Below are 14,859 nucleotides of genomic sequence, written 5' to 3'. Positions count from 1 at the left end.
TACCAAGCGCTTGGATTTTGTAAACGGGGGGCCCATACGTTGGTGCACAAAATAAGATAAGATAAGGAAATACAAAAAACTCCTTAGCAACACGTTCAGTCAGTGTCAGATATCCACCCCTTCACTCACGCTTCCGTGCGAGTCACGGCCAAGTCCACGAGGGCTCCACGGGTTTGAATGAATGAGCAACAAGGTATATTCCACAGGGTATATTCCACCGCGGCGCACGTCCCGTCTCCACGGCAGCGTTGACGAGCGACCCGTCGGCGAATCCTCTTCTCCTCCGGTTCTCCCGTTTAAGCTACGGTCCGCGGCGTTACTGTGCTCACGGCAGGTCGAGCAAACGTTCCACGTGAACGTCCCCGAAATAAACAAGCCTAGAGAATGTACTGTTCACAAGTCTTGTAAACAAAGCACTGTGAATACCCGTCGGTTCTTCCGAGACAAAACTGGACTGGAGAATAGTTTTCAGCGAGGCACTAGACTTAAAAATAAAACAAATAAGACAGAGAATACTTGTGCCAATACTGTAAATGTCTTTCAGTCTGCAATATTCTCGTTTTAATAAAGGAAGTGGCTTTTTCCCTCGCAAACCACAATCAGGATCTCAACACCCTCCTCTCCTTTGGCGCGTCCCACAAACAAGGAAGTATTTTTCAACAAAAGGTTATATTATTGGCTTAGAATATGCCAACCCCCTCGCACTGATACCACATTGGCGCAAACAGGCAGGAAAGTTATATTAGCTAAATAAAAGCTGAAGTTAAACAATACTGCGTTGCTGAAAGAAATGAAATAATAAACATATAGGCTACATATTCATTTCCTATATTCTGTAGGACTGTAGGACTTCACGCCACAAACGCGGCGTGAAGTGACACGTTTTCAGCTTGTAGATCTGCTGCTTTTGATACGTTTGAATTTGAATCCTGAAAAGCAACAGTTTTGGGACATATGAGGTTTCCATCCGACAGAGACGATACATACATATATTTGGGCCATTTTGACTCCCTACACTCTCTCTGTTTGTTTGTTTTTTCTCTGTTTGAGAAGTGTGCGTGCGTGTGTGTGTGTGTGTGTGTGTGTGTGTGTGTGTGTGTGTGTGTGTGTGTGTGTGTGTGTGTGTGTGTGTGTGCGTGTGCGTGCGTGTGTTTGTGTGTTGCTTGGTCTAAAGATCACAGCTTACTGTTGGATCATGTTGTCTCTCAGTGTGTTTATGTACCTTTTCATTTTACTATCTTTTATGGAGATCTAGATCTAGAAATCGTTGTCTGCTCCCCGTGAGGAAAAGGGCAATTATTTATCGCTAAGAAAGGGTTTTTAGGCTTACAATTAAGAAAAGAATAAGGTCAAGTTGTTGGTTTTGATTTAGGGTTAAAGTTATGTATGGTTGAGATTGTGAACGATGCCCGGTGGCGCAGTGGTAAAGTTCCTGCCCACCACCGCGGTGATTGTGGGTTCAAATCTGTCGCGGTGCAACTGTTTTTGTCGAGCGTCTACATCATTGGTTCTCAAAGTGGGGTCCGGAGACTCCCAGGGGTCCTTGAGGGGGTACCAGGGGGTCGCCAGCAAAATTAGTTAATATAGCGTCACAATCATTTTAACCACTTTAACCAGATATTATACTTTGGATATTCAAAAATAGCAGATATACAAGCTCATTGTATATCTTGAAAAATCCCTGGCACTGAATATTTTTCAAATGGGGGGTCCTCAGCCAAATACATATCATTTTGAGAACCACTGGTCTACACGAACACAATTGGCCCGTGTTCAGGGGAGGGCAGCCGGGCGGGGAGGGTGATGATAACGTATTCCTACGGGCTGGGGGGGCGGCACCTGTCAGCAGGGAGTGTTGGGCGGGAGGAGGAGTAGGATGAAGGTTCTAAGTCCTCCCAGTTGGGGCTCCTCACTGGCAGGTCAGTCAGTAGGATACAACAGCAGTGACAACACAAATGTGTGGCAAAACAACTACATTGGGAAGAAAAAGGGGTAAAAAAAAAGAAAGAAGAAAGAAAGCAGTTCTGTAAGTTCATGAAACAGCTGTTATGTGTACTCCGGCCTTCCCGTTTTCCCTCACTGCGTTATGCAAGCTGCTTGTTTGGACTGTGCACAGTTTTTTCAAGGTGATAGTTTAGCAGCAGTACATGGCTATGGTTTGCGTCTCCACTTTTGTCAGTTGAAAATCAATATATATTTTTTTGTCCAACGACATGGCCGATCAACGAATAAATGCTTAAAGGTGTTGTCGTCAGTCTTTGCCTCGCAGCCATTCCTCACTGGGGGTTTATGCAGCTAATTGTTCACCTACAGGGCAAGGTAAGGTTTAGCTGTAATTTGGTCATCGAAAAATAAGCCTCTAAAAGAGTTTGCAGAGGGAAGAATAGAATCTTGATCTCTTTCGCAGAATGCAATTTCATATGTGACATCTTTCCTTCCTTTGTAGAATATTTATAGTTCCCCCGTCTCCAAGGAGAAAGAAACCATCAATGATCTTCATACCAACGGGGGTTTTTCATTTTCTCTGTCAATCTCGTGTCTCATCATCATTAAGGTTTTTTTTATCTGTTCAGATAAAACAAAACCCAAACAAAGCACACTGTTTTCGGTAAACGTTCACTGAATGAGTTTTTTGCGGTGCTCTTGAAACGCTCATCCCATTGTCTGCACACATTTTGGAATGAGCTCCCCTCCCATATCAAACTGGCCCCCACCGTCGAGACTTTTAAATCTCTCCTTGTATACCTTGGCTTTTGATCCCGTTTGAGAGTTCTTTGCTTTGATTCACGCTGCTACGTCTTGTGTTCTACAGTATAGTGACGCGTCTCTTTTTGTTGTTGTTTATTTTTGTTTCTTATTTTACTGTGTGTTTTTTGCTGTCTTTTTGTGTGTTTTAGCTTATGTAGTGTATTTAGATTTTTTTGATTTTCTATGCAGCACTTTGGTAACCTTGCGTTGTAAAATGTGCTATATAAATAAAGTGGATTGGATTGGATTGGATTGCACAGAGTCAAAGATGCCGTTGTGATATTCAAGCAAACCACTGACTGTGTATGTAGTTCCTTCAGTCAGACAGACAGACAATGAGGCCTCAAGCAGCTGTTGCCATGGGACTGACAAGCACAGGTGTTGATCCCCCCCAGTTGTTGTTACCAACCATGACTAGGACACCGTTGTACATTGTGTGTGTGTGTGTGTGTGTGTGTGTGTGTGTGTGTGTGTGTGTGTGTGTGTGTGTGTGTGTGTGTGTGTGTGTGTGTCAAATGAGATAAAACGATAACATCATAAAAATACAGTTGTTGTGAGAGCAGATCAGAGGGACAAAAAGAAGTGAAAACACAGAAGCTGTAACAAGAAAACTAGAACTGAGGACAATAAGATGAACAGAAACTACAGCGTGATCCTGAGAAACTTTTTCAAATATGTATGTGTTCTACAAGACATACTGTCAGTAGTTGCCTACTGTGTAGCTTGAGGTGGCAAATCAATGTTGTTTATAAGCCACAGGCTTCTCTGCCTTTTCAGAAATTTGCTGTGTTCACACACATTTTAGTACAAGATGTGTACTGTAGTTCAGTGCCTAACATTATCATCTCTCACATTAAAGCAATCAAGTACAATTAAAAGTGAGATCATGTCAAGTTGGCACAAAGTTTACATCAATCATTTACTTACTCTAACAAACTCTTCCAGAGACAGAAAATCGTGGCAGAAAATGTGCATTTAGTAAAATATATCTCCACTTTCCCACGAGATTAACACAGACCTCAATCTCCCCATTTCCTCCAGTGACTATATATGGCAATGAAGTGATTTCCCCTAGAAATGCTCCGAACGGCTTGTTGGAGCGAGTGTCATTTGTTTACAAATGTTGGTTGCTAACACAGGAGGGTGTGAACACAACCCAGACTTAATGAAAAATGCAACACTGTAACAATTTGGTCCTGATCCGACCAGAGCTTTTTTAGAGGACTTTAGGTGTGAAAGGCACCCGAGTGTTGCGCCGAATGTGGTGACCTATCGCTTTCTGTTCCGCCCGCTGGCTGCAGCCACGTTCCTGCGGACGAGGTTTCCGGCAGTCGAGGTCACGTGCTGTCAATCGGCCGGTCGTCAAAAGGTCGCGCAAACGTCACTTTTCTTTCCCGTCTATTCAGCAGCCTTCGACTGTTTCACAGCCTGTGGCAAAAACAGCAACGTTTTTGAAAATGCATGTGTGACATAATAATGCAATAGGCCGGGGGAGATGTCAATGTGAGGTCCGATCTCTCATCACCGTGTATCCTTAAACGTCTTGACGTGCCCCCTCTGTTCTTTTCTCCTCGTCCTCCCTCTCCCTATACAGCGTCCTGGAATGCCGTCCGGAGCGAGGATGCCCCACCAGGGAGCTCCCATGGGCCCCCCCGGGCCACCGTACGGCGGGAGCCCGGCGGTGCGGCCCGGCCTGCCCACCCCGGTGATGGAGCCCAGCCGCAAGAGGCCCGCCCCCTCGCAGCAGGCCCAGAACCAGAACCAGCAGCAGCAGTCGGTCCAGAACCGGGCCAGAAAGTGAGTCTGATGACAACCTCTTTCTAACCACTTCCAAAACCTGCCATCTGTGTTTTTTTGCATCTGGCATCTAAACATGCTTAAGACCCGTTCAATTCGGGAACGCATCTACTAATGTCTAAATCCTAACAGTTTAAAAAAAAAACGTACAGTATGTTGCTATATCAGTGGTGCTCAAACTTTTTCATGTGAAGGACCACCCAAAATGATATGTATTTTGCCGCGGACCGCCTATCTCAAAATATTTTGTTCCTGCAGGGACCCCCCAGAAGCAAAGATTTGAGTTACAAATGTTCGCTTTAAAATATATATATATATTCAGCACAAACTTTCACGATTTTTCAAAAATAGCAGATCTACGAGCTTGTATATCTGCTATTTTTTAATAGCCCAAAGACATCTAAAATGACACAGATGCATTCCCGGTCTTAATGGCTTAAGACCCACCTTTTCACTGTAGAGGACTCCTTGGTTCACTTGTTGCTTTGTGGGTTGTGTGTCTGTGTGTCTGTGTGTGTTTTGTTTCTACTCCCTCCTGTTGTGACTGACTGACAGTGTGACTGAGTTCTTGTTGTCCTAGTCTAGTCTTCTTTGTCTTGTCCTATGTTTTTTCTCTTTTCTCTTTCTTCGGACTGCGCCCCGGGTCAGTGTAATAACTGGATGGGGGGCGCGGCGCGCTATAAATCCCGAACCTATGAACCTGTCATTATTCTCATCATTAGAGAACATCATTATAAGAGAATATTTTCAAAAGATAAAAAAGATTACGTTTCTAAAATTAGCCGATCTATAAGCTCGCAATTATGTTACAATTTGACGTGTTCTTTTATGGGGCTTATGTGGTTTTTTAAGACAGCTTGAGACAAATTGCACAAATTCTATAAAGTTGAAGTTAAATACTGCATGGCTTGTTTAGCTTGCAACTCACCACAGCCCGTGTGACATGGCTTAGAAACCACTTATACACGCTGCAAAATCCAGTATCAGATTAATTATTCATTATTATTTATTTATTTTTTAATTATGATTAACTAAAAATGGACCTGTACAATTTTTTTTATATTTTTTCCCTGCAAGCTTTTATTTAAGACTGTGTTAAAACAAAGTTTTTTGTTAAAAAGTTTAAGCACTATATTCTGATCTGTCTCTCCGGCTAATAAACAGAAAATACATTTTCAGTCATAGGTGACAACATTTCTGCCAATCAGGAGAGAGTACCCATTTATCAGCTTAAATTTGTATAGTGTTTTGTCTGCTTTTTTGGTTGTGTCATCACTTCCAATTTCACTTGTTTAATCTGTATGAGTTCTCTATCCTGGTTGGATAAAATTGGTATTGGTAAAGAGCTGAAGAGACATGGAGACTCCTACTAAACAAACATTCTATACCAATGAGTACTATCAGTAGGGGCGGCCATAGCTGAGTGGTTAGTGAGCCCGCCTAGGGAACCAGAGGCCCTGGTTGCCCCAGGTTCGATTCCAGGCTATCCCAGCATATGTGCCGATGATATGAAATTTGTCCCTGAGCAAGACTCTTAACCCCAATTGCTCACAGGTTCTCATTGGAAACAAGACCGCAAGGACTTTCATGAACGACCTGTTAAAAGGAATTATCCTTATCCTTATCAGAATATAGAGCTATTTAACGCTTATTTTAACCAAAGAAAATTACACCTTTACTTTTTTCCCAGTATTCATATCTACTACAACAATGCCACTGCCTGCTTGGATGTGTCACATTTTGATCTCTCTCATAGCTGCACAGTGCGTCACACAGCACACAGGGTGATCAAGTCACTGATGTTGACATATATATACAGTCCCATCTTTAAAGGTATTCTTATGATAGTTCTTATTGATATAGAGTGTTTGTTCAGTAACAGGAGTCTCCATGTCTCTCCAGCTCTTTACTTAGCAGAAAATGCATTTTCAGGTCGGATACCCATTTTATCCAATCAGGATAGAGAACTCGCACAGGATACAGATTAAGCAAGTGAAATTGGACATGATGACCCAGATAAATGAGCAGACAAAATTGGAACTGGAGCAATATAACATTTTAAGCTGATAAATGGGTACTCTTTCCTGATTGGCTGATGATTGGCAACCCACCTGAAAATGTATTTTCTGTTTATTAAAGAGGTGGAGAGACTCCTGTTACTGAACAAACACTCTAGCAATGATTACTATCAGAATATAGTGCTTTTAACAAAAAAATATCACTTACCCTACCTTTTTAAGTGATTTCAGTTTCACTTTCAGGAGTAGTTCACCCAAATAATGACATATTTTCTATCAATTATACATCCCATGAAGCCTCGAATTCATGATTTTTAAAAAGTTTTTGTTGCATTCTTATGCCAATAATTTGATGACTGGCGTCCGGCGCCAGTCTCTTACTGAGTCTCCTATTGACTGATGATCCGGGCATTAAATTATTGGCTTAGGAATGCGACAAAAACTAAGAAATCTTCATTTATTCAAGGCTTCATGGCTTCTTGTAATTGATAGTTTTTTTGGGTGAACTAGTCCTTTAAGACGTCTATAGCTGTTTTGAATGTGTTTAAGGCTTATATTATTATTATTAATTAATTAATTAATTATTATATTATTATTATTATTACCATTATAAAATGGATTTATATCTATCTACACACACACACACACACACACACACACACACACACACACACACACACACACACACACACGCACACACACACACACACACACACACACACTCAGCGGACGAATGCCTTTAACCCATTAAAACCGGGAAAGCATCTGTGTCATTTTAGATTTTATACGTTGGCTATTAAAAAAATAGCAGATATACAAGCTCACAGCGCATCACTTTATGCCACGCTGTGAGCTTGCACATCTGTATATTTTTGAAAGAAATCAAATCAAATCTTTGAAAGTGTGTGAAAACTTTTCAATAACTTGGAATTGTTCGACACAAATCGTGGCACACGTTTTGTGGCACAAAACATTTTCAGATGTGGGATTTCACAGCCAAATATATGTATAACAATTTGGAGGTCCATAATTGGCACAAAAAAAGTTTGAGAACTACTGATTTAGAAGGCATTTTGTAAGAATCGGGCCTTAATGGGTTAAGTAGAAGAGTGTGTGGCAGGTATAGTCATTAGAAGAGGAGATCGATATACGCACTCAGTGGACCTCTGTTTCTCTCGCCGGGCGTTCTCTTCCCTCCGTCTCTCCGCAGCACAATTGATCCACTTACAATTAAGCAGCCTTGTCAAACAGGTCAGGGGGAAATGTTGTCCTGCATCGGGCCTCAGCCCCCAGGGCAGGCTGGCTGGCTGGCTGGCTGGCTGGCTGGCTGGCTGGCAGGAGGGCGGGCGGGCGGGGCAGGCAGGAAGCAGTGTTGCCAGATTTTGCGACAGAAATAAGCAACCGGGTCTAGGAAAACAAGCCCAAAAGATTAAGCGACTATTATAGGCCACATGAGCTCTTTAAACCGATTTAAAAAATTGACGATCTTGTAGATCTGCTATTTTTTTTTTAAATCTTGAAATAAAATGTTGACATATTTGGAAGATAAATCTGGTACGGGGCTCCCTGGCACAAAACATTTTCTGATGGGGTTAGGGCGAGACAAATACATGATTAATTTGGGGGTCCATGATATGAAAATATTTGAGAACCACTGGTTTAAATAATAATTATACAAAATTGGGAAGCAAGCCCAAATAAGCAACTACACTTTAGAAACAAGCCCCAAAAAAATACCCGCAACCCGCAACTACCAATATTTACAATTTAGGCATTTAGCAGATGCTCTTAAGCTCCTTACACACCGGGGGCGATTTTTTCATGCGAATAATATGTTTTTTTAAAAAACCTTATAAAGTCAATGCAAGCTTCCATGGAGCGAAAAAGCGAAAAGCGAAGCGAAAAAGCGTCTTTTAATTATTCGGAACGAGTCCGAATTTTGCGTATATTTGCATAATCGCTGGTGTGTAACGACCTTTAATTCAAAGCCATTTACAGCAAGGTAAACACGAGGTAATACATCAAATGCATAGAAATAGTCATCTAGGATCATAGGTAAACCAAGAACCTACCATCAGTATAATATTAAAAAAAAAAAAATCTCTACATTGAAACTGTACACACTACTGTATAGGATGCCAGGTCTACAGATGAACCTGGCATCTGTCTACATAACATCCCATCTAAATTACATTTTAGCCTCTGCATAAGCCTGCAAGGTCGTCAAGGCTAGGACAAGCAACAAGCAACTTTACAGAAAAACAAGCCCAAAGTCGCTTATAATAACTTAATAAGCAGACATGGCAACCCTGGCAGGGTAGGCAGGCTGGCTGTCTTTCGTCAGGCCTGATCAATGTGTCCAGGGTGACACATCCAGGTGACTCTCTCTCTCTCTCTCTCTCTCTCTCTCTCTCTCTCTCTCTCTCTCTCTCTCTCTCTCTCAACTTTTGAGGTGTATGTGTCCTCTGGCAGCCAGGCAGTTGCCCCCCACCCTCCGCCAGTACACCCCCCCCCCCCGGCCCCCTGCGCGCTCGATCGTCCTGCTCGTACCCCTAGCCAACTGCCGAGTGAGTCCAGCAGGCCACCTGTGATTGCGGTGTCATTGAAGCCGTCTGCTCTGCGGCCCAACTCTCTTCTCTTTGCAGAGCCAGCGCTGTCTGTCCTCCACCAACCCCTGGCTGCGGCTGCCACTAAAAATAGGCTGCTTCGCGTTCCCGCGTTTTAAAATTTGCATGAAGTCGCATTAGATAGTTTTGGATTATATCGCAGCCGCGGTCAGAGATGTTTAAGAAAAATACACAACACTGCAAAGTTATTGAAAAAACATCTAAGGCACGAGGAGGCTAACAGATTTTAAAAAGCCTTTATAATACATTATGTCTTGAAAGTTAAAAACACACCAATGCGTTTCAACCTATTAAAGCGGCACTATGTAGCTCTCTTTTAATTTTGTCCAATCTGTATGGTAGATTTGTATTATTATTACAGAACACACATTAACCTCTTCATCCCGATATATACTTTGTCTGTTTTCAAATGATTTCTATACATGTAAACTTGTGAAATGGGACATTCTGTATAATTTGATGGCAATACATTTGTACTTTTACTCAAGTAAACTTGCAATAATTGCATATCATTTTAATTAATCTAGGAGGAAACTGATTCCAAACACCACGTGCGCACAGCTTTTCTGGGTCTTCCCGCACTCTGCTATGTGTTTGTCTGTGGTTCCACAAACTCACACTGTTCCCATTATCATTTGTGTCGTCTGTCTCTGTGTGTGAGAAGCATGATTATTTTGGTTTTCTCTGAGAAACCTGTTGAATGTCTACAACGTGTCCCTCAGAATCAGTTCCACGTCTGCAGGCGCTTCTCTCTCTCTCTCCTTTCGGTGTTGGTGCATGGACACAGATACACACCCTGCTTTCACACACACACACACACACTGCTGGTCCTGAGTACGATTTTCGTTTCATGTGCAAGCATGTAAATGCCAAATAAAGAGAACCTTGAACCTTGAACACACACACACACACACACACACACACACACACACACACACACACACACACACACACACACACACACACACACACACACACACACACACACACACACACACACATCAACAACAACAAGTGTTTCAGGATACAGATCACTGATAGAGGAAGCATCGTCTCCTCCACACAAACACGCACACGCACACGCACGCACACGCACACGCACACGCACACGCACACGCACAAGCACACAGACACAGACAGACAGACATAAAGGCAACTCATGTGCACACTCCTCTGACATGGTACTTGCTGCCCGTTGGGTGTTGTGTATCGCCACAGCTCTAATCGCAGAACCTTCAAATCCTCATCAATTCATAGGAAGCCCGTGGGATTCCCCGGAGCCAATGAGATGCCGGCGAGGCAGATGGACATGAGAGAGCCCCAATCAGATCCCACGCTCGGATCAAAGTAGGAGTTTATTCTGCTGCATGTGTCAGTTTTCATACGTTTGACTACTCTCGCCCTTTGGCCCCTTTTTGTCACCTGAGCCCCAGCACTCCCCTAAATTGCTCGAGTACATAATGTTTACAGAGCTTTGTTTAGGTCCTAAACCCTGAACGTTTTCCTTAAAGAGACATACAATTTGTGCCAGTGCATGCTTTGGACTGGAGCATGGCATGATGGAAAAAAACTATTCTACAACCATTACCCTTTTCTCAAAACCTTGGAACTGGTAGATGTTTGTTTTCTTGACAGGGGTTCGACCCATTTTGTCTTTTCATTTGAAATGTAACCCAACTCCTTTCTTGCCCTATAGAGTAGGTGTGTGTGTCACTATTTGGCATGCTGCTGTAACCACTTAATAGAGCCTTGAAGTGCCCTGTTGTTGAATGATCTCTCTCTAGCATCTTGGTGTGATCAGTAGATACTGTAGATAGGTAGCCGGGTAGAACATTTGCATGAACTCAACTCAAGTTATTTTACACTTTTACAGACATAACTTCTTCTTTTTTTGCCACTGATGTTTTTATTCTAATGGATCTGTCAAGTTTTGTTTCCAAAGGGAACGTTGAAGGGAAATACAGAATTGAAGTTATGACCAAAAAAGTTTTTCAAATAAGTACTGCTTAACTCCCAAGTGGTATGGACTGCAGACTTGCAAAGGAAAGAAATCCAAGGCACTCCGTATTTGATGAAAAAAATCTGATTCATTTTGAACAAGGAAACAATATGACCAACGTGTATCGACCTAAAAGGTCTTCATCAGGGTCTCCAGACCCTTTGAAAAACTGTTTTGGTCATATGTTCTTACCTGTGTCACCAAAGAGCACCTGTCTATTGAGCCATAGATCCCTGCAGCGCTTTCTTTTCACTTTTTAAACGGTATTGAAATAACAACCACCGAGTGAGACAATTCTCACAAAGACACATGCTGTCACCCCGGGCACAAAAGTGTCTGTTATTTGCCCCCCTGTCACTCCTCAGTCTCTCCGTGGTAAGTATGACATCACGTATACACGATATGAATAGACAAACGGTATATCCTCACAGGACATGCAGCTTGGCATTCGTGAATGAAAATCAACACACCGCTTTCCAGAGAGGTAATAAAAACTGGAAGCTATCACTCACTCACCCAGTCCTGGCTGCTGCAATGGCCCTGGGCGACTCTGAGTCCTCCTGTGTACGAGTGTGTGTGTGTGTGTGTGTGTGTGTGTGTGTGTGTGTGTGTGTGTGTGTGTGTGTGTGTGTGTGTGTGTGTGTGTGTGTGTGTGTGTGTGTGTGTGTGTGTGTGTGTGTGTGTGTGTGTGTGTGTGTGTGTGTGTGTGTGTGTGTGTGTGTGTGTGTGTGTGGTTGAATATATGTTGGGCATGAGATGTGTGATGTGACAGTTTCTTGGATGTTATAGGTATTTGCTCTCCAGGTGGGACACCACCGCATTTTAGAACACACATACATGCGCGAACACACACACACACACACACACACACACACACACACACACACACACACACACACACACACATATACACACACACACACACACACACACACACACACACACACACACACACAGCTGGGACTGCTCGGATGCTGGATATGGCCCAGCATTTTAGCAGATGGCCTGGGTGCTACGCTATCAGTCACCATAGTAACATGCTCTCTTTTTCCTCTTTCTCTCTTGTCTTTCTGCCCCCCTCTCTCTCTTTCTCTCCCTCTCTCTCTCTGTCTTTAGTGCTAAGAGAAGGAAAATGGCAGACAAGATTCTTCCACAAAGGGTGAGACGCCTATTTGTACATTTCTGTTTTCTGTTTCGTTTCTTGTATTTATGTTTTTTTGGTGATCTGTTGCATGTCGAGCAGAAAATCAGGGTCTTGTTGTGATCTCCTGGGGTCGGTCGGTGGGAAAGCGCAGAAGGCCAGATGATTTACGCTTTTTGCTGTTTACAAATGAGAGAGGAGTAAGATGCCCCGACTAAATAGATGGTTTTTGGTTTGCGTTTTTTTTGTTGTTGTTCTCTTTGCTTCTTTCTTGCATCTCGCTGTTGTTTGGGAACAGGGGCTACTGATTTATTCTAAAGGGGAATGGGGGCAGTCAGCGGGGCTTTGTTTAAAGCCAGCCTTATAAGCTCAGATCACCAGGGAGCAATGCCATCATCGGCACATCGCTACAGGTGAGGTTGTGGACCATTCCTTAGTCGCAGTCTGAAATCTTTTACTCTCTTTTGTTCTTTACCCCTATGCCACACCATGTCATGGCCATGCAGCACGGGGAGGTGGAGGGAGTGGTGTTCACATACTGAGGCTGTGGTTTTTTTGCAAACCGCGGAGCCCTTTGATTCCGCGGGTGTCTGGTGTTTTCGGGTCTTATCCCCCCTAACACGACCCAGACGAGGAGATGATAGCAGGCAGGCAGGCAAGGGCTGAGGCGCCACTGACTCCACAATGACTCAGGGACAAGGGAATGTCTGCCCGGCACCTCAGCCCTGATGAAAGGCTGCTGCTAAGATGAAGATAGAGGTTGGAATGGCATGGAACAATGAGGGGAGACCCTGAGACAGAGAGAACAAGCAGTTGAACGGCACAGAGAGAGAGAGTGAGAGAGAGAAATGAAAAGGTGCAAAGCAAAGAGCAGCCAGAGGTAGTAGAGCGGGTTGAGAGCTGCTTTGTGAGTGTGTGCCCAGTTTGGTAAGCAGGGCTCGATACTCTGAGGATACTGTCAGTATGGAAATGGCTGCTGGACCCAAGCCTGGTTTCATCTTTTTTCCCTCTTCTTACCCTCACCAGCCCTCCCTTAGTCCATTAAGACCGAGAACGCATCTGTGTCATCTTAAGATTTATTTGGCATTTTTTAGAAAAATCGTGGAAAATTTGAGCAAATCTTACTTTGAACATTTTTTACTCCGATCTGTGCTTCTCGGGGTCCCTGGAACAGCATATTTTGAGCTGGGGGTCCGCGGCCAAATGCATATCATTTTGGGGGTCCTTGACATGGAAAAGTTGGAGCACCACTGATATAGCAACATACTGTTAGGATTTAGAAACCATTTTTAGATATGTATTTGGCCGCAGACCCCCATCTCAAAATGTTTTGTTCCAGGGAATTTTCAAAAATTAAAATTTCAAGATAAAAAAAAATAGCTGTTATGAGATCTACAAGCTCATAGCCACGCTATGAGCTTGTATATCTGCTATTTTTGAATAGCCAAAGAAATCTAAAATGACACTGATGCCTTCCCGGATTGAATGGATTAATTTAACCACTTAAACCCCATATGGTTTATGTCAGTCCCTCAGGGTTCTATGCTAGTGTCTTTTCTGTTATTGTGGGGAAAGCTATTGCTGAAAATAGCCGATCGACAAGTTTAGAGCGCGTTGCAGCGCAAAAGTATATGACGCTATGAAATCTATGAAATGTTTAATCTGCAACACAATTTTATACAATATGTAGTGGGGGTCCCTGCTTCATCTCTCTACCAGATAAGGGGTCCTTAGCCTGAAAAACGTTGAAGACCCCTGCACTGTAAATAACTTCTGGTCGTTTTACAGCTCTTGGTCTTGGAATGGAAATGAACGTAAACCAAAATGTCTGTTAATTTAAATGAATGGAAACCATTGGTTTACATTAATTTCAGTGTGGTATTCAAATTAAGTTGCAGAGACAATAAACTTGCTTAAGATAAGTAATCTGATGCAGTAAACTTTATAAAAAAATATATATATTCACAATATATCGTTTAACCGGAAAGAAGAAAATGTGTAACTGGTTGGTTAAATGGTAAATTTATTATTTTATTTATTTTGTGGCGCAAAGGTACTCCACATCACACCAAAGAAAGAATTCTCCATCTCATCCATTAGCTTTTACACCGTTGTGTAAAAGTTGTTTTGTCTCATCCATCACTCAATAGCGTTCCGGTCTGAAAGGCATGATGCTCTAACTCTCAACTCTAATTGTTCATGAAACCCATTATAAAAGAGCTTGTGCCCTTATCAGCCAGGTACTCTAAACAAAAAAACAAAAACCTTTCATTCATACAAACATGTAAACACTTCACCATGTCAGCCTGTATATACTCTTCTCACAAAGACGCTTCAGTGTCAAGGACCAGTACACAGAACACATTGAAACACCTACTTACTTGTTTTTCCTCAAACTCAGAATCAAAGCCTGTGCACTATAAAGGCCTGGCACAGAGATGATCCTCTCAAACATCAAAATGCGTAAATGCAGTATGAAGCAGTATGATTTCATTATTATGGTCTTATAGGACCTATTAGCTTTATAGC

The 14,859-nt window shown here is 42.7% G+C and overlaps 1 protein-coding gene across 5 annotated transcripts in view; it reads left to right on the top strand.

Annotated features, from left to right (window-relative positions):
* LOC308077636 (SWI/SNF-related matrix-associated actin-dependent regulator of chromatin subfamily D member 3) overlaps positions 1-14,859 on the top strand; it is a 61,462-nt gene that overhangs the window by 27,615 nt on the left and 18,988 nt on the right. For 3 of the 5 annotated variants that reach the window (XM_080418446.1, XM_080418445.1, XM_080418444.1), the window contains exons 2-4: positions 4,343-4,545; positions 10,448-10,537; positions 12,306-12,348. In XM_080418446.1, the coding sequence (XP_080274572.1) occupies positions 4,343-4,545; positions 10,448-10,537; positions 12,306-12,348 (336 nt within the window). The remainder of the gene's footprint in view (positions 1-4,342; positions 4,546-10,447; positions 10,538-12,305; positions 12,349-14,859) is intronic. The other 2 variants (XM_080418448.1, XM_080418447.1) reach the window with 1 other exon arrangement.

Source organism: Gymnoscopelus braueri, assembly GCF_963280865.1.
Source record: "Gymnoscopelus braueri genome assembly, chromosome: 21".
NCBI classification, from domain to species: domain Eukaryota; kingdom Metazoa; phylum Chordata; class Actinopteri; order Myctophiformes; family Myctophidae; genus Gymnoscopelus; species Gymnoscopelus braueri.
This window is presented reverse-complemented; position numbering and strand designations above follow the sequence as displayed.